The sequence below is a fragment of the Eschrichtius robustus genome, chromosome 7, assembly GCF_028021215.1.
Source record: "Eschrichtius robustus isolate mEscRob2 chromosome 7, mEscRob2.pri, whole genome shotgun sequence".
In the NCBI taxonomy this organism is placed as follows: Eukaryota; Metazoa; Chordata; class Mammalia; order Artiodactyla; family Eschrichtiidae; genus Eschrichtius; species Eschrichtius robustus.
Window position 1 is genome coordinate 107,698,257 of NC_090830.1, and position 23,837 is coordinate 107,722,093.

Below are 23,837 nucleotides of genomic sequence, written 5' to 3' on the forward strand. Positions count from 1 at the left end.
CTCCGTGGCTCCGAAGCTTCCCCCCTCCGCCACCCTCAGTCTCCGCCCACGAAGGGGCTTCCTAGTGTGTGGAAACCTTTCCTCCTTCACAGCTCCCTCCCACTGGTGCAGGTCCCATCCCTATTCTTTTGTCTCTGTTTTTTCTTTTTTCTTTTGCCCTACCCAGGCACGTGGGGAGTTTATTGCCTTTTGGGAGGTCTGAGGTCTTCTGCCAGCGTTCAGTAGGTGTTCTGTAGGAGTTGTTCCACATGTAGATGTATTTCTGATGTATTTGTGGGGAGGAAGGTGATCTCCACGTCTTACTCTTCTGCCATCTTGAAGCTCCTCCCCCTCAGATCTATTTTCTACTTCAATAATTCTCTCTTCAGTTGTGTTCAATATACTATTTATCCCATTCCAGTTTCAATAAATAGTTATCATTACCAAAAGCCTTATTTAGTGGCTTCTAAATTGATCTGTTCTTTTTTTCCCCCACAATAGTTTCAAGTTCTCCCATTGACTCTTTAGTCTTTTTATGTATACCTATTTAATCTCCCACAGATTGTTCTATTATTTCTGCATCTTGGGGTACTAATTCTCCAAGTTATTGTCTCTGTTGATTATCCTTCATGGATTAACTTTTTGTGTTTCTAATGTTTTCAGTTAAAGTTCATTTTGTGGGGGAGGTTTATTCCTTTCTGCAAGAGTCTCATATGCCCTCAGCAATGAGTGTGACCCTGATTTTCATTTTTTCAGGGCTCTTGGGATTCTATGGGTCCTAGATCAATTTTTATGTTAATTTCTAAGTTTATGGTTTCCATACATAGGAAATGAAATTTGAGAACTTATACCTGTCTGAGGAACAGGCTTTGGGATTCAGTTTCTCATAGAAGATATTTTTTTACCCCCACTTAGAACCTAGGAAAGATAGCAAGATTTCTTGCCACTTCTTTCAGCCACTGGACAGAGTTTTTCTAGTCTTGTCTTTTCTTTTCTTTCTTTCTTTCTTTCTCTTCTTTTCTTTCTTTCTTTCTTTCTTTCTCTCTCTCTCTCTCTCTCTCTCTCTCTCTCTCTCTGTCTCCCTCCCTCCCTCCCTCCCTCTCCCTCTCTCTCTCTCTCTCTCTCTCTCTTTCTTTCCACTGTCCCCTGAGATCTCCTTCCTGCTGTATGGTGGTATCATGGGCATGGAACCAGGCAATGAACATCAAACGCCTGCTGTGTAAGGGCTCGACGAGAGCTGCAGTTATCACCATCACATCTGCATCTGGGGACAGGCTAGAAAGAATGCCTAAAGTCAGGTTAAATGGTTTAATGATTAGGAAGCCCTTTGAAGGAGTTCATTTTATGCAAGATCTCAGTCTCCACTTCCTGTCTCACATGGGACCAAGGCCACAAATCCTGAACCTATATAGCTGTTACATGGGCATAAAAAAAACACCAGCCTTCAGTACCCCAAATCCTGGCCCAGTCTCAGTGCCCTCTGCACAGTTTTGCCACCATCTGAAGCTTAGTTCTATGGGTTTATGTTCCCTGTTCTTTTCTGATAATGACAATTTCCCTATCTTTTCTTTGAGCTTAACTCTGTATTTTTAATTTGGAGTAAGAGGAAGGTTATAGGACTTCCCTGGTGGCGTAGTGGTTAAGAATCCGCCTGCCAATGCAGGAGACACAGGTTTGAGCCCTGGTCTGGGAAGATCCCACATGCCACGGAGCAACTAAGCCCGTGTGCCACAACTACTGAGCCTGTGCTCTGGAGCCCGCGAGCCACAACTACTGAGCCTGTACGCCACAACTACTGAAGCCCGTGTGCCTAGAGCCCGCGGTCTGCAACAAGAGAAGCCACTGCAAAGAGAAGCCCGCGCACCGCAACGAAGAGTAGCTCCCGCTCACCGCAACTAGAGAAAGCCCCCACGCAGCAACAAAGACCCAACACAGCCAAAAATAAATATAAAATAATAAATAAATTTTTTTTTAAAAAGAGGAAGTTTATATTTTTTTCCAGTAGTTCTATGTTTGTAAAAGGGGTCCCTGCCAGTTCAGTTGCCAGAACAAGAAAGTTGGCATATAACACATTTTTAAGCCTGAACATAATTGTTTTACTGCTAGAATTTCTAGATCAGAAGTCACACACTTCCAGCTCTTGGGATAAACCCAACCCACAGATGTGTTTTGTTTGGCCTGGATAGTTTTTTGGCCCACACTTTGGGTTTTTGTTTTGTTTTGTTTAAAAACAAAGTTGGCTACTCATTTGAGAAGCCAACTTTTAAAAATCAAGGAATTTCACATAAAAATCCAGATTTTCTAGTTTTTCTTTAAAAATGGAAAGATCTGGCAACAGTGGGCCCATCTTCCATCATTTACAACCCATAGCAGTTAAGTAGCACCTGCTCTCTACAGTCAGGGCGCACGTTTTCCTGGTTGCTAGCATCTATCTCCCACTTCGCAGGGTCCCATCCAGGCATTTCACCCAATGACATTACCTGCTTGGCCTCTACAGATATTCTAACTTGCTCTCCCAGCCCAGAACTACAAACTGCATCCAGATTTCAAATGTGAGTTGCCCCAGTAGACTGGAAGCTCCATGGGGGCAGGGACTGTGGTTGGCTCATTCACCACTCTATTCACACCCAGCACAGTGTCTGGCTGGTGGTAAGCATTCGGTGCTCTTGGATTTTGAATTAATTAGTTAAAGAATGGATGAGTTATTCTAAAAATAAACAACCCAACAGTCCAAACAATTCTGTGGCAGAAACCTCTCCAAAATGTTGGCAGCCCTGAAGTCCTTAATGTTTAAATCCTGAGAATCCTGTCTTAAGTAATCACAGGCAGCGATGTAGCAAGTGGAAGTTTGTTATTCATTTCCCATATGGTTTTCAACAAGTCTCTTAATTTTCCTCCGCCGCCAACTCTCCTTTGGAGAATGAGCAAAAATATCAATATTTCTCTATCTGAGGGACTAACACTAAGAAATCCAATGTTTCTCAGAGAAGCTGTGCTATATATACATGTGACCCAGTAATGTTAGGGCCTGGTGCAGCCGAGTCAGCATGGGAAAATCTTAAGTGCACCTGGAAAGAGACTGGGGTGTAATTTCCAGAGATGGCTTATTGAATGACAGCTTCCCCCTCGGTCCAGTGAGAAATTTAATTTGCTGAGGACTCAACACAGGAAGCATTTGCCGATTAAAAATATGTCTAAACAGATGTTCTGCTTAGCCTGGAAGAAGGATCTTAATGCAACTGTCATTATTGGATTTTCTTGGATTACTACTATCTGGAATTGGAGTCCAAATAGAAGGATGTAATTATTTATTATGGTCCAAGAGGCCTGCATCTGAAGAGGAGCAAATGCAGAGGAGGACTCCCTTCAGGGGTGTCTGAAGGGATTTAACATGCTGGGGGTGGGGTGGGCTGGGGGATAAAGTCCATTTAAATTCTCTGGCTCTGGGAGTGTACCCTATCCTCTCTGAAAATCTGCCATAGCTATTCAGTGTTCCGTTTCCAGCTGAAGGCACAGCCGTATTATAAATGGAACCAGGCCTGCCCCAGCCTTCTCAAGCAAGGAACTGCGGATTTTCGATTAGTCAACCAGTCCCGCCTACACTGGAAGTAAACACCCTGACAGTCCAGCCATCTGCATAACCCTCACCCCATGGGTGATGGGCAAATTCACACCTTGCCTGTGGCGATCCTGAAAGGCTCAGTAAAGGGGGAGACTGTGGATTATTCTGCACGATGGTTCCCAAACTTGGCTGCACATTGGATTCAATCAGGGAGCTTTTAAAAAATTCTGGTGTCCAACCTCCTGCCCTGAGATTGGGACTCAATTGGCCTAGAGGACTGTCAAGGCATCTGTGCTTTTTCAGGCTCCCCAAGTGATTCGGATGCATAAGGAAGTTTGAGAACCACTGATGTAGCCCAAAGATTAAGAGCAAGAGATTCAGGGTCAGGGGGACTCAGGCTCAAGGTAAATGCTGCCATTCACTACCTGTGTGGCTCTAGACGAGCCACTGTCCCCTGAGATCTCCTTCCTGCTGCATGGTGGTGTCACGGGCATGGAACCAGGCAATGAACATCAAACGCCTGCTGTGTAAGGGCTCGACGAGAGCTGCAGTTATCACCATCACATCTGCATCTGGGGACAGGCTAGAAAGAATGCCTAAAGTCAGGTTCAATGGTTACACCCAGATATGCTGACATAAGTGACATTCAGGGGTTCAGGTGATGCTCTGTGCCCAAGTTTGAGGGACCCCTGCTCTCTGGTGCACCCTGATTCCATTATTATTGGCTGCAGCACAGAGCCCTTAGGGACTGCTACAGAAAGTGAAAGGTCCATTCTCTTTTATGAATATGGTTCTGGAAATCAGGCTCTACCAAAACAGTCACAGCTTCATTTGAGGAACAGCTACACACTCCATTTCATTAATCCCATTATCGGCCCCGAAATGCATGCTGAGCTCTCATCTCCAGGGTAGGAAGGCTCCTCAGACCAAACAGTCTGCCAAGGGGTGCTGAGTGAGCAATTCCCCAAGCCCCCCAGCCCTCCCCAAAGCTGGAAGCACAAATGCCCGCCATCAGGGCTGAGGGGAGGAACATAATGCCAGGAAATACACCTGGTGCTGCACCCAGCCGACCAGGGGCTTCCCTCAGATCCTTTCTCCTGCTTGGGCGGTCTCTTTTTCTGGGGGTGGCGGAAGCGGGGTGGGTTGTGATTAAAGGGGAATCTGAGATTGACACAACTTGCCTTATCTTTAATTCAAACAAAAACAAGAGGCACCCAGGCTGGCACCTGACAGTGTCCTGGAGGGACAGATGGGAAGGCTGGGGGAACAAGCTAGAAGGGATGGCCTTCACCTCACCTTGGGGGGGGTCTCCTTCCTCCTCAGGCTCACCCTGGATGCTTAAAGACCTGCTCGTCTGCTGCTGTAATACAGGGTGGAGGGACTGGCCTAACCTTGACATTATCCTCTTGAAACACACCAGGATCATTTGAGGGGCTGCAGACTACGGATGTAGCCAGCTGCAGGGGTGTGGGGCATGGGTGGGGCAGTGCTGTCATCAACCTCCTTAAGACACCCAAGAAGATGTCTCGTCCCAGTGTGAGTACCGTGTACAACACAACCAGAGGCAGAATTTTAATGGGCTGCGGCAGCCTTATTCCTTCCTGTCTTCCTTAATGGTGTTTCTGTGCAGCTGTGAAACAGCTGTGAAATCCCAGTCCAGAGGCGGACGACGCACTTTCAGTGCTGGATAATCTAATTCTTGGAGGTGAAGGTGGAGAGGAAGAAGGGGAAGAGCTACGCTTACTGAGTACTTTTTAAGTTCCAGACACATGGCTATGCGCTTTGCATAAATATTATTTCTAATTCTCTCCAAACCTTCGATGAGGAGCTGGATAACTTATCCAAGGTTGTAACTACTAAGTGGCTTGCTGGGATGGAAACCCGAGTGTGTCTGACTGTTCAAGTTTATTTGGTTGGGTCATATGACACCCAAAAAACCAGTAAATATTAATATTAAAAATTCTGACAATAGCTATTGCTGGTGAGCAGGAAAGATGCAGTGAGGGAAGGCAGTAGATGGTCTCCAGATATGGCCACAGCTCTCATCCCTGTAAGTTCATGCCACTTCTCACATTAAGGGGTGGAATCTATTTTCTTTTCCTTGAAGCTGAGCTGGCCCTTTGGCTTGTTTTGACCAATAGAATGTGGCAGAAGTAGCATTCTCAGAGTTCAGAGTCCATGCCTTAAGTGAACTGGTGGCTTCTGTCTCCTCTCTCTGGCAAGCCAGCCACCATGCTATAAAAAAAACCTTAGACAACTAAATGGTGAAGGTCCATGTGGAAAGACAGCATGTGGAGGCACAGTGAGGCACCAAATATGTGACTAAAGCTTTTTTTGGATCTCTCGGCCCAGCCCAGCTGCTAGATGAATTTAATCAAGTGAGTGACCCCCAGCTGACGTCAGCCAAAGAACCACCCCAGCAAGCCCAGTCAATGCACAGAACCATGAGAGATAACGAATCACAGTTGGAAGTCACTAAGTTTGGGGGTGGTTTTCATGCCATAATAAATCACTTAAATCATGAAGGAAAAATTAGGTGTGGCGTCTACATCACTGAAGGGTAATGGCAAATCCTTCTGGTTTCATCCTCACACCCTGTGTCCATTTTCACCACTAAGTGCTGGTCATCTGCGGCCAAAATGAAGTGACACTGATTTTACCAGGTGTCTGGGAGCCTGAAAACGCCTAAGTCAAAATACCTTTGAGAAAGCAAAGCAGAAAAATACAGATTTTAAAGGGGCCCTGCGCACGGTCCCAGCAATACTTGGTGTGACTTAGAATCAGACGCACTTTTGTCAAATGGTGGTGGTGGGGAGTGGGAGTGGAAGAGTCTGCCTCTCTCTAAAGGAGATCAGACTGCTAAGAGGGGATCAGCAAGCCAACAGAAAATGGGCCAAGGACAGGAAGAGGCGAGTCACAGAAGTGCACCCCCAAATCACTGGCGAAGGTAGGAAAAGACGCTGAAAGTCACCAGGAGTCAGAGAAATACAAATTAACTAATAATAAGCTATCGTTTCCATTATTAAAAACACTGATAATACCTAGTGCCAGGGAGGATATGGTGCAAGGAGCACACTTACACCTTTTGAAATGCATTTTAGCAACATCTATTTAAAACATTCTAAGTGTGTAAGGGTCTATATTCAGGTATTTTTCTGCAACATTGTTTATGATGGCAAAAACTTGAAGTTACGTATTAACTGATAAAGGAAGGATTGAATAAATTATGGCCCATTCATACCAGGAATGTTTTGCAACTATTCAAAAGAATAAATTGAAGTTATAAAAGTGTCTTGGAGGGGTTTTCCATGAGGTATTGATGAGTGAGAAGAGCATAATGCATAAAAAACACGTATCAAATATGATCCCTTTTTTAAAAAAATGACAAAACATATCTGTATATATGTTTACGTGTTTATATGTATGTTTATGTATGCATATGTATACATCTCTGCATCAGTGTATATGTGAATATATGCGCATGGAGAAAAAGATGAAAGGGTGAAAACAAAGTTATTAGCATGCATTACCTGGGGAAGAGTAGAGGGGTAATATGTGGAAAAAAGAAGTGAAGGAGGTAGCCAGATTAAAGGGAAAAGAAAAAAACACAACACTAAGAAAAGTATATGATGATATCATCACATTTGTACATTACTGTGAAGTTATATATATATTGTGTGTGTAAAATATAAAATAACATTAAAGAAAAAACATAAAGTGAATAATGATTTGTACTTCACCTCTACAGAAGCATCCCTGAAACACAGGATTCTGGCATTTAAAAATGATTCATTTTGCTCTGCGTTAATTTTATGTATCAATAGAAGAAATACCCTTGCCGGCAACAAGCCCTGATTCCTGCAGGATGCAGGCCGGACAGAAGCCCAGCAGCCCTTCTCCTCCAGCACCGCTTCTGAACAGGAAAACCTTCTCCAAAACCGAGATGCTTCCAGTGAGGCGCCTCCCATAATCTCCAGGCTAGAATCTCTGAGAGCGCACGCGCGTCTGGGCGCTGGTGTGCAGACAGGCAGAGGTGGTACCTCCAGGCAGGCCCCTGCCACAGACAGCACCCCCCGCCGCCAACTATCCACGGGGTCTCTAGTCTACACCTGCCTCCCAGTCCCCACCCAGCTTTATTTCCCTTTCTTGCTTCCCAGGCCCACTCATTCTGTCAGACCCCTAGTTCCCAAAGCCTCGTCATCCCTCCTCTCGGTCCTCAGGGCCTTCAGCTGGCCAGCCAAGGGCTAGAGAGAAAAGTCACGCCCAGACTGCAGAGTCTAACTGGAGGCCCTCCAGTCCCCGAGCAACCAAACACCACCTTATACCTTTCTCTGGCAGCCGGCCCACCCCACTCAACAAAAGGCCTCACCCCCTCCTCATTCACAGACTTCACTGCTTCTAGTTCACTAAGATTGAAAGCAAAAGGTACAATAAGAGGTTCCCAAAGCCAGAATCAGGGATGGGGGAGGGAAATGGGTGCGACTGGAACTAGATAGTGGTGATGGTGGCACAACATTGTATATGTACTTAATGCCACGAAATGGTACACATTAAAATGGTTAAAATGGTAAATTTTAGGTTATGTGAAATTTACAACAACTGAAAAACAAAGAATACCCCAAGGCCTGGTGGGGCCTCACATTACCCTCTCTAGCTTCCTCACTGCTGGTATTCGTGGCTGTGGCATTCGACCAGCTCTCAGATGGCTGCTCTCCAAGCCCACCTAAAGGAACAAAGAAGAAAAGAAACGTGAGGACGCACCAGCCTTCTTTGCACCAGCACCATGAGATGAGGGAACAAACCTGGTCACCTGGGGGACGCTCAGAATCACCAGTGGGTCAGTGAAGATCTGTTTAACAAAGGATGACTGGGCCCCTACTGGATGCTCAGGCCAAAAAGAACCTGCTTTCTCATAACCATGAACATAGTTCAGAAATTATAAATGTAGCCTCTCCTCGATCAGTTCAAGGGCACCTGGAGTGAAACATACAAAGTTAACAGGCGAATCCCAAAGTCAGTTTCCTAACCCCCAACTCCCTGAGAAAGCCCAATGCAAACAGGACACTCTCTGGTTCTGGAGTCCCCCGCACGGGATGCAGGGAGACGTCACCAGTGCCACTCCTAAATATGTGATGCGGCACTTGCTGCTGCCTTGGCTTATACAGGCTTCCTGGTTTCCTCTTTGGGGTGTGAGTCTCCTTTTAGAAATTGCTCTGCTTACTTTATAAATCAGACTCTGCCGACACTGCCTCAGTCAAGGGCAGTGATACACATACTCGTTTGCTAGTATCATCATCTAGAAACCAGGTTCACATCTGTCCCCACCAGGAAGATGGTCTATCACCATCTATTATTAGACCTACTGTGAACCAGGTACAGTCCCGGGCAGCAGGGATCCAGCAGTGAACAGGACTGACAGTGCCTAAGTTCCAAATGGGCGGTTGGACAGTAAATGGTAGGTAAGAAAATAAAGGAATAAGATGATTGCAGGTTCAGAAAGTGCTCTGAAGATCAAATGCAGTATGTGGTAACGTGGCCTGGAGCAGCTGCTTAGAAAGCGGTCAGAGAAGGCCCTTTAGGGAGGTGACATTTGGGTTGAGACTTGGAAGACAGGAAGGAGCCAGCCACACCGAGATCCGGGCCAGCGTGTCCCAGCAGAAGGAGGCTCAGGAAAGAATCTGGATCGGGAATGAGCTTGCCATGTGGAGAGGCTGACCGTGGTGGGCAGAGAGGGAGGCTGGACCCTCAGGGATATTAAGAATATAGTTGGAGGCACAGCAACAGGAGAGGCTGATGGCTTAGATATGAGGGACTGAGAGGGGCCCCCAATGATGCCTACATTTGGCAGTTGAGCAGCTGGGTGGGTCGGGACACCAGGGAGCAGATTTGAGGACAAAGCCCGTGTCCAGGGGAGAGTATCATACACGTGAAACCACACCAAAGCATCTACAGGACAATCTACTTGTGCAAACTATTTCTTGCATTTGTTTAGACATTTGCAGCTTACAAAGCAGTTTCCCCATCTCCCCTTTGACCTTGATGAAAGCACTCTGTAGCAGAAGTGTAACCCCATTTTACAGAGGAGAAAACTGAGATACAAAATGATCAGCTCAGGGTTGCCAGCCCGTAAGGGAAGCTGAGGGCTCAGGACAGTCTCCTGGTCAGAAGCCCGATGATATTTCCTGTGCTCCATAGGTCACAGGCTTCCAGCGCTGCTCAAGGAAGGGTCCCAAACATGGAACCCAATGCCCTGGCCCCTGACAACCACGGAAGACAGCCCTGTGGTCCCGCATCCCAACTCCTGACATGCAGACCACCTCTCTCCCTCTGGTGACTGACACTGGCGGTGGACCAGGCGCGCGCGGATATTTTTACATGCCTTCATCCTGCTTGTCCGCTGCCTTTCTGGCCAAGTCAGAATCCACTAACACACTCCCTGCAGCTGCCGGGGCCTTCGCTGCCAGCTCCCAGCCCTCTGGGTATTCTTCCAGTTGTGATATCATTTCCTCTCGGGCTAAAGGTCAGGGGAAATCCTGATGGTATGAAAATCACTGGCCAGCGGAGGAATGTGCCCTGTGCAGACTGAAGGAGAGCCTGAGGCCAAGGCTCCCGGACTAGCTTAGTCTTCACTCCCTGTGTAACTGAGGATGAGACCTTGGGCGTTAGTACTTTTCATCTGTCAAATGGGCTGTTCCAAGTTCCGAATGAGGTAATGGTTTGTTTAGGCATTTGCTCATTCAACAAATGTTTATCCGACACCTGCTGCATGCCAGATGCTGTTTCTGCTGCTCAGGATATGACACTGAACAAACTCTACCCTGACCTCATGGAAATTATATTCTGGTGGAGGGTAGAGGAGAAAATGATAAACAAACAGGTGACTAAATATATAAGTCGGCTGTTGACAAGCGCAATGAAGAAAATAAATAAGGGTGAGGGGAACAGTGAATGCTAGGGGTGAAGGATTGCCATTTCACACAAGGCAGAAAAGCAGAAGCCTGAAGAAGGTGAGGGAGAGGGTCTGCAGATATCTGGGGAAGAGCATTCCGACTGAAGGGACAGCAGGTGCAAAGGCCCTGGGGTGGGAGTGTGCTTGACAGTAGGGAGGTGGGTGTGACTGGAATGGAATGAGCCAGGGAAAGAATAATAGGTGATGAGGTCAGTGAGCAGTGGAGGGTCTGGGGGGCTCAGTTCCTGGGGGACCTTGCAGACCATTTTCAGGATTTTGGCTTTTATTCTGAGAGATCTAGATGGGAGCCAGAGGACATGAAAGGGTTTTGTAACTGCACTGGCTCTGAAATGATCAGGGTTATTAGTAGTGAACGGGAGGGGAACACAGGAGCTGGGATTTGAAAGGAGATTCTGCAAAGCACCAGCCCATCGTGGAGGGTTGGAAAGTTTAGACCTGCTTGGTTCCTACGAAAAAAAAGAAAAAAAAATAGACCTGTAAGGATACCTGAGCACAGCCTGGTTCAAGGTTAGCTGGAGGCTGTGGTTGAGGGAGCGATGGCTGGGAGAGATTGATATTCAGCTTTGCAGCAGGCAGAGGAGGTGCGGGGATGAGGACTTCTGATTCCCTTGGCCCCCTGGTCCTTGGGGTTACAATGGGAGCAAAGCTCTGGAGCTGGGGGGAGACCAGGGGCCCCCTAGCAGATGGAGGTGGGCAAAGAATCAGTGTTTACTATGTGCCAATTACGGTGCTGACCATGTGCTAGGAACAGTGCTAAATGCAGAGTTTTGTAATTCTAGCCTCATGAAGACTCAGTGACAAAAGAGCCACAAACATCCTCATCTCACAGATGCGGAAACAAGGTTCCAAGAAGTGAAGTGACTTGCCTGTCCTGAAGGTACAGAGATGGTTAGTAATGGAGAAGCTGAAGGTGGGTCCTGGAGGACCTCCCCAGATCTGTGCTCCTTCCCCTCAGCCTCAGACCCAGAAAGAACAGGAGAACAAGTCGGGTGTCTGGGTGTGGCTGCCTATTCCCAAGGGAAAGTCACTGATGAGATTGGGGTCACAGCAATTAAGAACACACATCCCTTCTCTGTCATCCTTACCAGCAAGAGACTGGCAGCTCTTGTCATTTCTCCAAAGGGCAGCAAATCGCATGCTTCTAGTACAGCTGAGCCTGGGATCTACCTGGAGTGAGTGTGATTTGGCCACTCCCCTGATGAAAACCCTCCCAAGGTTTCCCACTGCCCGTGGGATGAATTCTAAGCCCTAACATGACCCATGAGGCCCACCCCTGTGATATGGCCCTGCTAGCCTCCTCCACCTGGTACCTCAGGGCTTCCTGCTACTCCCCCACTCCCACTCTGTGCTCAGCCACCTAAGCTACTCACGGTGCCTTGGATTTCCATTCTCCTCTTGCTGATGCGCCTTCCTCTGTCACACCCACCTCTGCATCTGGCCAAATCCTACTGGACCTTCAAGGCTCAGCTTGAACACCACTTCCTCTGGGAAGCCCCATTGCTCCTCTTGGGTTAGAAGCTCCCTCCTCTGTGTTACCAGCGCCCTGGGCTTTTTTACATCCCTCGCCACAAGCAATTGGGATCTCCTGTCTACTCAGCTGATCCCCTAGTTTAGTTTTTAGCATCCTGAAGAAAGGGGCCTTGTCTTGTCCAACAGTAAACACCCAGCACTGTGTCTGGCACATAGCAGACAATAAAATATGTGATTGATGGATGAATGGATGGATAGGTAGAGATGGATGAGTCAGGTAGACAGTACTTACAAAGAAAACCCAATCATTTCTAACTCATCATCACTGATGGAAAAGTTTGTCTTTTTCAGCTTATGGAGGAAGGGAAGTAGATATTCTTGGAACAATGGCTTTCAACCTTAGCTGCACTTTGGGATCATCTTGGGAAGATTTTTAGAAAAATAGTGAGGCCTGCATCCCACCCCCAGAGGTTCTTATTTGATTGGCCTGGGCCTTGAGATTTTAAAAAGCTCCCCAGCTGATTCTAAGGTGCAGCCAAACTTGAGATTCTCTACTTAGAGAACCCTGTAAGAGGTAGCCTCAACTCATGATGTTTTCTTAAAACTAACCTCCTTCCTCCCAAGCTCACCAGGAATGGAAGATGTGGAGCTGCAGACAGACATCAAGTACTAAGAAAAGTCATTTCTCACATCTAAATCAATGGCCTGTGTTGCTCCATTTCAGTAAAAGCAAGCAAATAAGACAGGTGTGACTGTGGCTATAACTGCAGCCATAAGCACACAGAACAGGGAAGAGAGAAATATAGTCTGATGCAGACAAAGATTGGGGGCAATGGGGGCAGGGAGTATTCAGGGTGTAGGGATATCTTTTTCCTTGGGTGTAACTGCAAGACAAAAAATATTTGAAAAAATACATATATATGCCCATATTTGATCTTTGGTTAATTACCTCTTCAGTGAGAGGCTATGCAAAGACCCTGTAGATTTCATTAGTCACAGGGGCTTATTCAAACGTCTCCTTTGCATAAGAAACCCAGGCTTACAGCTGGTCTCTGGGAAAGAATGCCCTCCAGGCCTTGAAAAGAGAGCTCCAGGCCTGTTCATGAAGAGGTCAGCAGCCCGTGATGCATGGGGCCAGGCTGAAATGTTTCTATCCAGCATTTGCAATTCAATCCCACAGTTTCCTTTATGGAACAATTCACTAAATTCAGAGTTGTTCTTTTTTCTAATTCACCATATAATTCACCTCCCAAGTTCAATTAAGAAGCAATCTGTTAGCAACTTTGGGAGCAAGCTGCTTTTCTTTGGGAAAGCCCAATTTTCTTCCGCTCCCAACAAAAAGTGGCTTAATTATATGCATCATATGAGACATTGATGTACACAAAACGCCCCTCTACATAATTAATGAAATATTAACTATATACATCCAAAGACATCTAGGTAGAAAGGGATGGGCTTTTCCAAAGCCCGAAAAGACAGCCATCGATCAATATTGTTCATTTGAATATATGATAATTCATAGTGACTATGAATTAATATTCATGAATATGATAATTAATAAACAAAACCTTATAGTAATTATTCCTTCTGTCTCATTCTTAGAGCCTAACGTTACTTGGCCCTCAGTTTTCTTTTTTTTATTATTTATTTATGTATTTATTTTTAGCTGCATTGGGTCTTTGTTCCTGTGCGCGGGCGCTCTCTAGTTGTGGCGAGTGGGGGCTACTCTTCGTTGCAGTGCACGGGCTTCTCATCGCGGTGGCTTCTCTTGTTGCGGAGCACGGGCTCTAGGCGCGTGGGCTTCAGTAGTTGTGGTGCACGGGCTTAGCTGCTCCGTGGCATGTAGGATCTTCCCGGACCAGGGCTTGAACCCGTCTCCCCTGCATTGGCAGGCAGATTCTTAACCACTGCACCACCAGGGAAGCCCGGCTCTTGGTTTTCTTAAACGCAAAAATAACTACCATTTTTAAATGCTGATTATTTGCAGGTACTCGAATATGTTATCTTGTATTTAATCCTCAAACTAATCCTCTGAGGTGGGTATTAGTGCCATTTTACACGCAGTGTAACTGAGGCTTAGAGCACTTAAGATATCACTGTGGACACACAGCCATTGGGTGGAGAGGTTGAGACTCTCTCCAGATCAGTCTAGTGTCAAACCCTTTAAGATACAACACAAGTAACCCTGCCAGGACACCCTCAGCTCTCACATTTACTGACTTTTTAATACCTGTTTTTACAGCTCCATCCCATCAGAGGTAAATCTAGCACAAAACTGCTTTGCTTTACTCTAAGAAAAATCAAAAAATAATCTCTAGCACAAGAGATTAAAAATCATTTTATTGCTAGTCCATTCATTCAATAAATACTGATTGAGTGTCTGCTTTGGGCAGCACTGTGCTGGGTTCCTGAAGGCAGACACAGGCAGGGTCTGTCTTCATAGCGCCTTCACGGTGCTAGTGGAGGGAAGAAAATCAACAATAAACAATGAGATCCTGGGACTTCCCTGGTGGTCCAGTGGTTAGGACTCCGTGCTTTCACTGCCGTGGGCCCAGGTTCGATCCCTGGTTGGGGAAATAAGATCCCGCAAGCCGCACGGTGCGGCCAAAAACAAAACAGGACAAAACAAACAAAAAGAGATCATTCCATGGAGGGATTAAGCACTTTCGAGAAATTAAAACAGAGTTTTATGAAAGAGCAATGGGGGGTGGGAGCCCAGGGAAAGTCTGAGTTGGTGACATTTGAGCTGAGATCTAAATGATGAGAGGGGGACACCCATCTGGGGAGAGTGTTCTAGCAGAAAACAAAACAGAACAAAACACCAGCAAGTAAAAAAAGGCCAGAGGGAGGAAAATAAGAGTCCGGTGGAGCTAGAACTAAGGCTAATACCTGAGGGATGCAGGGCCAGTTTGTGCAGGGCCTTTGAGTCTTACCCTCACAGTCAACTTGCCATGCCCTTTGATCGTATGTAATATGCACAGCAATCCTGTGAATAAGTAATATCATTCCTCTTCTACAGAAGAGAAAACTGAGGTTCATGAATAAGTTGCCCAAGGTCACCCAGCTGGTAAGAGACTGAATTTGCCTTTCAAGGCAGCCCCTCCTGACTCCAGAATCCATGCCCCTAACCCCTGCCCTCTACCCCACACCTGTACAGGTGTGGTCTGAACAAGTATCCCAAGCAAGGCCAATGGACGAAACATCTGCACACCTCTGTCAGAAAACTACTGGCAAGACACACACAGCAGAGCTTTTCATTACTCATTAGGAAAAAAAAAAGCGAGGCAAAGCAGCTTTAACAGGTTGTTTTAGGAACGAACTAGGCAACCACTGCGGTAATCAGTGTGTAATCCTAAGCAGTTCAGTGCCAAGTAAAGTTTATATCTATGCCAAATTTCAAATGTTACAGAAGGGAAAGAGAAAATGGGTTAAAAGATCACGGCCAGTTTTTGTTAATGAAATGATTTAATATTGGCAAGTGTATAATAAAACAGGAATTCTTATATACTGCTGTTGAAGGAGGAATATACATTGGTAACATGTTATGAGATAATTTAGCAGGATGTATCAAAGTCTTTTAAAACAAGCAATAATATGATTTTGACCCAATAATATGACTTCGACCCAATAATATGACTTCTAAATATCAGTACTAAGGAATCGGTTGACAATGAAAACAAAGGATGTTCATTCTCAACATAGACAGACTGTAACAACCACACACCCCCAGTAAAGGAATTATGATATAAAGGAACTTAATGCAACGTTTTAAACTGTTTTAGAAGAAAGTTTGCTAAACGGGAAACATGTTCATATTATAAGTCAAAAAACAGGTTAGGAAGTAGTACCCAGTATGATTCCATCTTTTACTTTTTAAAAAGCATATACAAAAAATTATGGAAAAAATACTTGAAGGAAATACCCACAATGTCCATTGTGATGATTCCTGATGGGCGATTTTTGGGTGAATGTTACTTTTTTATATACTTTTTGTAATTTCTAAATTTTATTCAACATATTACTTTTATAATCAGGAAGTTAAAAAAAAAGAACTATATTACATCATACACTTTGCCTAAGAACATGTGCTCTGCACTTTGTAGTGTATGTCTGTACACACGTACACATACACACACAGTTGCCGGGAAACCCTTTTCCTATGGGAAAGAAACATACTTGTGTTTATGCAGATGGAAAGGTTGTGGTCCAATCTTTTTTTCTACTTTTCTGCTCTCACCATGGAAGGAAAAAATAATGAGTCCACACCTTGGCAAGATGGAAGAAAGGAAAGCTAAGCTCATTGGTGAGAACGGGAAAGGGCTTGTTGGAAAATTCTTTAAGACAGTGTCGGATGGGCTCTTGGGAGATCCAGTCCGCTCTTCCCCAGTCAGTTAACTGGCTCCCACCTGTGTCCTAGCACTGGCTGATGAGGCCTTGGAATTTGCTCCGACCCCAGGCAGAAGCTCATGGGAGGCTTCTTAATCATGCAAATTTGAGCTCTCTCTTCCCAGAGCCTCCAGCCAGATGTCCATCTTGCTTGGTGTTGGACCCTCCACCCATCCTGAATGCCTGTGTCTGCATTTTTCCTAGTCCCTGACTGTTGGTTGAGCTACACCAGACTTTCTGCTTAGGGATGCTCTTGAAGGACTTGTTGCTCACCTGGCTTCAAACCTTCAGTGCTCTTCTGAGCCCTGGACTCTAGGTATTCTTGCACACTTGGTCCACATCTTTCACACCCAGCCTGGCCTTGGCTTCTTGGTCATTTCCATCATTTATTGCTGTATAACAAACTATCCCTCTAAACAGAGTGGCTTAAAATAACCACCATTTTATGCTTGCTTCTGATTCTGAGGGCCAGGAGTTGGGGCAAGGAACAAATGGGGCTGACTTTTCTCTGCTCTGGGACCTGAGCTGGGTTGACTCGAAATGGCCGAGGGATGGCTGAGATGGCTCATGTGGAGGGCAGCATTCCAGAAGGATGAGCCCCACTGTGCAAGTGTTTTTTCAGCTTCTGCTTACATCATGCTTTCTAATGTCTTACTGGCCAAAGCAAGTCACACAACCAAGCCCAGAGTCACGAGGAATGACTATGCCAGGTGAGGTTTGTCAGGGACCACGAGTGGAACAGCCTACCCCCTGCTTGATCTCTAGATACTTGAAGTTCTAGCAAGTCAGGTGGTTTGCAAGATGGACCTAGAATGCCAGCCCTGGAGTCAGACTGTCCAAGGTTAAACCTTTACTATGTCACTTACTAGCTGTGTGATCTTAAGTCACTTAACCTCTCTATGTTTCAGTCTCCTCATCCATAAAATAAGGATGAGAGTATTCACCTCTTAGGGTTGTTAGGAAGATTAAGAGAGATGATACATTCAAGACATAGAAAAATGCCTGAATCATAGTCAGCACTCATTGAGTTAGCGATTATTACTATTGGCTCTAAAACTGTTCTGAAGGCTGAAAGAGCAGAATGGGTTGACACAATAAGCCACAGAGACAAGACATTTTATACCACAAACACCACAAGTGAAGTAAAAAGTTAAGTTCTCCTTCAAGCGCGCTTAACAAAACCAAGTTTAGGCTGAGGATCTATCAATACTCATTGGCAGGCAGTGACAAATAAGACATCCACTGTACCCGAGCATGTTATTTTTTTAAAACTTGCTCCATAACAATTTGAGACATCAAATAACTAAAAAATTAACCAAAGATATATGTTAAGAAAAGACTCAGGTGACTAGGTTGTGTGTAGTCATCCTGTTATCCCTGGGAGAGTGGAGAGGCTTGGCCAACATAGTTAAGAGTCATTCACTGAGTAGTGGGTCCCAAATTACAGGCTAGAGCTTTGCTGAGAGACCCAATAATGTTTATTGGGTCTTGTGTACCAAGGACTGTGCTTGCTGCCTTACGTGTATTTTCTCATTTAATTCTCAGCACAGTCCTGTGAGGTAGGGACTATTACTGGCTTTACTTACAAAAGAAAGAACTGAGGCTTAGAAAACTTTAAATAACTCACCCACAGTCACACAGCTAGTAGGAAGCAAAACCCAGATATAATCCCAGGCCCATCTGATTCTACTGATGGTCTTTATAATACAGGGCTAGGGATTCCAACCTTAATAATTGACAGTAAATGTCCCAATATATGAGGTTGGGAAAATCCCAGCTCCTCGTTCTCTAGAGTAAGTTAGGTCAGTGGTCCCCAATCTTTTTGGCACCAGGGACCGGTTTCGTGGAAGACAATTTTTCCACGGAATGGGGGGCGTGGATGGCTCAGGCAGCAACGCGAGTGATGGGGGGCGGCAGGTGAAGCTTCGCTCGCTGGCCAGCCGCTCACCTCCTGCTGTGCGGCCCGGTTCCAAACAGGCTGCGGACCGGTAGCGGTCCACGGCCCCAGGGGTTGGGGACCCCTGAGCTAGATGACAAAGGGTCATGTTCCCAGGGAGATCTCTCTACATCTCAGGCATGGCTCTGAAGGCTCAGTGACCCGTGTTTGTATTCTGAGGTGGGAAGTGCACAGGAGACTGGAGCAAGACCCCTGAGGAAGAGGAGGAGAAGACAGATGATGAATGGGAACCTGAGCTCCCAGGGAAGTTGTCCTGCAAACCACTCTCCACTCCCTGGCAGCTGCCCCAGACACACTGACAGTCAGAGCTCTCCAGCCCCAAATCAGGGATCATACCAGATGTGCTTGAAGACTGAGCAGGTTGTTCCTCAGGAATAGGAAGTGGTCCCCTCCAGGCACAAAAGAGGGCCCCTTCACTTTCGGCTGAGCTCAGGACCACTGGATTCCCTCAGAGCCATCTAAGGTATCCATCTCTAGCCAGGGCTCACCACCTGCCTTGAATCAAGCCAGTTCCACAATGTGCTATGAATCAGACACCGCCCCATCCACAGGAGCCATGAGGCAGAGAGGACAGTGAGGGCAACCTGGTGAAGGAAATCCCACTCTCAACCTGGAAGTTTAGGAGGGCTTCCTGGAGATGGCATCGAAGGACAAGAAGGGTTTCAATAAGTAGAGACGGGAGGGAGTCAGGCAGGATAGACCATAGAAGAGAAAAGACTAGCCCAGCTTGGTAGCACAGCTTTTTTGACCTGAGTGATCTTTGGCATGATACTTAAATTCTTAGAGCCTCAGTTTCCTCATCCATAAAAAAGGACACAATGGGATCTAACTTTTCACGTTGTGAGCAACACATAATACAATGTCCGACACCTTACAGGGACCCCATAGCCTTACTGATGATCGTTCTTTAGGTCACCTTCGGAGACTTCAGCCTCTGGTATCTTGATGACCATACTAAAGTTTAAGCTCTGGCCAGGAGCACAGCTGTACCAGCCTGGCATCTGTCTTCAGACCCCAGCCTGCGACACCCAGCCTCCCCCATTCAGGACAGAATGGAGTGGTCTGACAGAATGACAGCTTTTCTCTGCCCTACCCCTTGCCCCAAATTTTAGTAGGGTCTAAGAGCACATCCCAGTGTCACTTAGAAGAAGGAAGGGGAGAGAGGGAGGAGGAGACAGATGAGAAAGGAGTAGCTGCTCTTTCCCTCAGACAGCAACTGTCACCTGAACTTCCCATGGGGTTTGGTCCTTTTTGGTTCGCAGAGCTGTAGAGGGGAATTGCTGGTCCTCAGAGGCCCTGGGGGGATTAATTGGGGCCTCTCCTTCACACGGATTTCCAGAAGCTTCTGGGGCGGGGGGTGCTTCTAAAGCAGGGAGTGGCTGGGTGAAGAAGCGGTGGGGCAGTAGAGAGGCAGTGGGGGAGAAATTCAGACACAGTGCTCACGGCTGACGGTGAGGCAGGAAGGGAGCACAGGGACCCAGGAGCACGGTGGGACACCAATTAAATTCTCCCCTGAGACGCTGAAAGCCAAAATTTGGACCAACAAGCTGAATGTATAAGAGGAAGATTCTAGAAGAATCTTCTCAGTCCCCATTTATTTCCTTCGGGGATCACTGAGCATTACCAGCAACGATCTCATTTATTTGCTTACATGTTTATTGCTTGCCTCCCTGACACCCTCTGAAAAGCTAGCTCCATCTTCTCCCCTGATGTACCCCCTGGCCTGGGACAGTACCCAACACACAGGACGTGGCTGCCGGTGGGAGGGGGGACTGGGGAAAGGGAGGCTGCAGGATGTGAGGCTACAGCGGACATTAATGCCTGTCTCCAGTCAAGAAGTGATGGCGTCCTGGAGAGTGACAGGACTGTAGGGATGGAGAGGAGTTTGCTTGGGAGGGCTATTTAGGTGATGGGGTGAACATAACTCGGTACCCAGCTGGATATGAGAAGAGAGATGGAGGGAACTCCCTTCTCAGCTCTGAGATGTGATAAAGGCATCCCCTTGCCCATCCTTCACACTGAAATATGCCAAAAGAAGAGAAATTTTCAGAGGGCCCGTTCAGAATAGTCAACGTAAGAGACTTGGGATAACTTTAACAGGAAGTGTGGATAACTGCAAGAGGAGAATTATACATTTGTACTGCAGTTTATAAAAGTAGTAGTAAGTGAAGAAAAGACATTCCACGTTCCGGGATGAACTGCGTAAATGCTACAAATGTGTCCATTTCTCCAAATGAAGTTATAAGTTTAATGTAATCATGATCCAAATTCAAGGGGATTTTGTTTGGATCTTCTTAGATTTTTGTGGAGAAGTGATCCTCAAATTCATGTAGGAGAATAAACAAGTGAGACTATTCAAGAAATTTCTAAAAATGAAAAGCAAGGACCATGAGGACGGATGGCCACCAAATATTAAAACATATAAAGAAATTAACATGAAAAGACACACAGATGAATGGGACACAAATGCTAACACTACATGTAAAAACACACACTATGTGATAAAGGAGACATGGGGAAAGAATATGAATTAGATGGTAATCCTGACAAGGGATTAATCTCCAAAATATACAAACAGCCCATGTAGCTCTAGTCAAAAAAACAAAAACCCAATCAAAAAATGGGCAGAAGATCTAAACAGATAGCTCTCCAAAGAAGACATACAGATGGCCAAAAAGCACATGATGCTCAAGATCACTAATTATCAGAGAAATACAAATCAAAACTACAATGAGGTATCACCTTGCACCAGTCAGAATGGCCATCATAAAAAGTCTACAGACAATAAATGCTGGAGAGGGTGTGGAAAAAAGGGAACTCTCCTGCACTGTTGGTGGGAATGTAAATTGGTACAGCCACTATGGAGAACAGTATGGAGGTTCCTTAAAAAACTTAAAATACAGCTACCATATGATCCATCAATCCCACTCCTGGGCATATATCTGGAGAAAATCATAATCCGAAAGGATACATGCACCCCAATCTTCATTGCAGCACTATTTACAATAGCCAATACGTGGAAGCAACCTAAATGTCCATTGACAAAGGAACGGATAAAGATGTGGTACATATATACAATTGAATGTTATTCGGCCATCAAAAAGAATGAAATAATGCCATTTGCAGCAACGTGGATGGACTTAGACATTATCATACTAAGTGAGGTAAGTCAGACAGAGAAAGACAAATATCATATGATATCACTCATATGTGGAATCTAATTTAAAAAGAAAGATACAAATGAACTTAACAAAACAGAAGCAGACTTATAGATATCAAAAGCAAACTTATGGTTACCAAAGGGGAAACATTGTAGGGTGTGGGGGAGATAAATCAGGAGCTTGGGACGAACACATGCACACTACTATATGTAAGACAGATGACCAACGGGGACCTACTGTATAGCACAGGGAACTCTACTCGATACTCTGTAGTAACCTATATGAGAAAAGAATCTAAAAAAGAATGAATATATGTATATCTATAACTGAATCACTTTGCTGTACACCTGAAACTAACACAACATTGTAAGTCAACATACTCCAATAAAATTAAAAAAAAAAATTTCTGAAAATGAAAAGCAAGGACCTTGAGGAAGGATGGCCACCAAATATTAAAACATATAAAGAAATTAACATGAAAAGACACACAGATGAATGGGACACAAATGCTAACACTACATGTAAAAACACACACTATGTGGTAAAGGAGACACAGGGAAAAAATATGAATTAGATGGCATTGAGATTATTATTCAGAACTTGGGGGGAGGGGTACCTCCAAATAAAACCCAAATGGATTGAAAGAATTAAGTATAAACAAACAAACCATAGAAAAACTTTGGAAAAATATGTTATTTCCCAGAGCTATAGTAGGAATAATTTTATACGCTTAGAAGTATAAGAAAAAGAAAATCTGACTTGATATATTTAACTTCTAAATTTTAAAACTTTTGTATCTCAGAAAGACTAATCCCCTAAAATGAAAATAAAACACCCATACAAGTGGAAATATCTGCATTGAAGATAACAAATGGTTACTATCCATATTATATAAATAGCTCATGCAAATCAATGAGAAAAACTTTATGTCTAATATGCATTGGATAAAGGAAATTGGTGAACATGTCATAGAAGAAAAATGTAATTAGTAGGTAAATATATAGAAGTTACTTAGCCTTGAGAAATGAAAACAGAAGCAAAAATAAGGTACCATTTTCCAACTATTAAAGTAGCAAAATAAAGAGATTAATGGTAACAATGATGCTGAGTCAGGTGGAAGTGGAATTTTCATTTTGTGAAGAATCATTTATTCAGCAAATTTGGTGAGCATCTACAGTGTGCCTCTCACAGGACTAGGCACTGGGAGGGCACAGATAAATGATAATTCACAGAGCCCACAGTCCAGTCTGGGACAAATAGGAAGACATCGGGCATTCAGAGGCTTCCCCGAGAGGGGCTGGCTGAGTTTGAAGGAAGGACAGAAGTGGGTGGACGAAGACTTTCCGGGCACTGAGGTGGGGAAGGGGAGGGCCCATGGAGGACAGTCCAAGTCCCACCTTCTCACCCACCTGTCAACCACCCTGCCAAGCTCCCACTTCCATGACTGTGTTCAGGCTCTGCCTTCCACCTGCAATGCCCTCCCCACCTCGATGCTAAACAAAATCCTTCACAGCCTCTTCCATGAAGCCATCCCTTGCCTCTGTTTCACCGACATCCCCCTCATGGCCCTTTATTCATTCACCCGTTCATTCATTCCCTCATTCAACATGCTTCCTCGGGGTACCTCTCTGTGCCAGGCACTGTACCAGGTTCCAGGGATAGAAAAACAGATCAGACACAGCCTCTCCTCTCAAGGAGCTCCCGGCCCTGATCATACCATGCTTAGAGTATAATTATTTGCAGACCAAGTCTACTGTCCCTACAAGACACTTAACCCCTTGAGGACGGAGATAACATCCTATTCCCATTGTGTGGTGTCATAGCAGAGGCTTAACAAATATGTCCATTTGAATTGGACTGAATAGGATTGACTGATGCTTGCATATATTATCTCAGTTGCGTGTATTCTCACTGCACCTTTGTGGGGTGAGGTATTCTTGTTACTCCCATTTTACAGATGAGGAGACTGAGGCTCGAGGAGGAGGTTAAAGCACTTGATCTGTGGTCACCAGCTGGTATGTAGCAGAGCTGGGAGGCTCTAACCCACGGCCCTTGCTCTACGCCTCATCACTCTGTCCCTTGGTGTCTGACAGGAGCAGAGAAGGAATGGAAAACCCCAGGCAAGGAAGTTTGTAGGAAGTTAACCTACAACTAAGGGTTAAGACTTTCTCACTACCTGGTAAAAAGTCCTTCAGAAGAGACACAAGTTTGTCCTCATAGAACATCTTAAAAGGATTTTATCACATGGCCTTTGCACAGATGACCAAATGACTGATAAAGATTTACAGATGTCTCAAAGGACCCATGAACTGGGTCACAGAAAGAGTAGCAAAGAACTCAGGAATCAAAGAA

General features: G+C 45.3%; 1 protein-coding gene across 1 annotated transcript in view; it reads right to left on the reverse strand.

The window, feature by feature from the left end:
- The window catches only part of TLL2 (tolloid like 2), a 135,080-nt gene that overhangs the window by 64,317 nt on the left and 46,926 nt on the right, over window positions 1-23,837 (reverse strand). Inside the window, exon 3 of the mRNA XM_068548993.1 lies at window positions 8,187-8,264. Coding sequence (XP_068405094.1) covers window positions 8,187-8,264 — 78 coding nt within the window. The remainder of the gene's footprint in view (window positions 1-8,186; window positions 8,265-23,837) is intronic.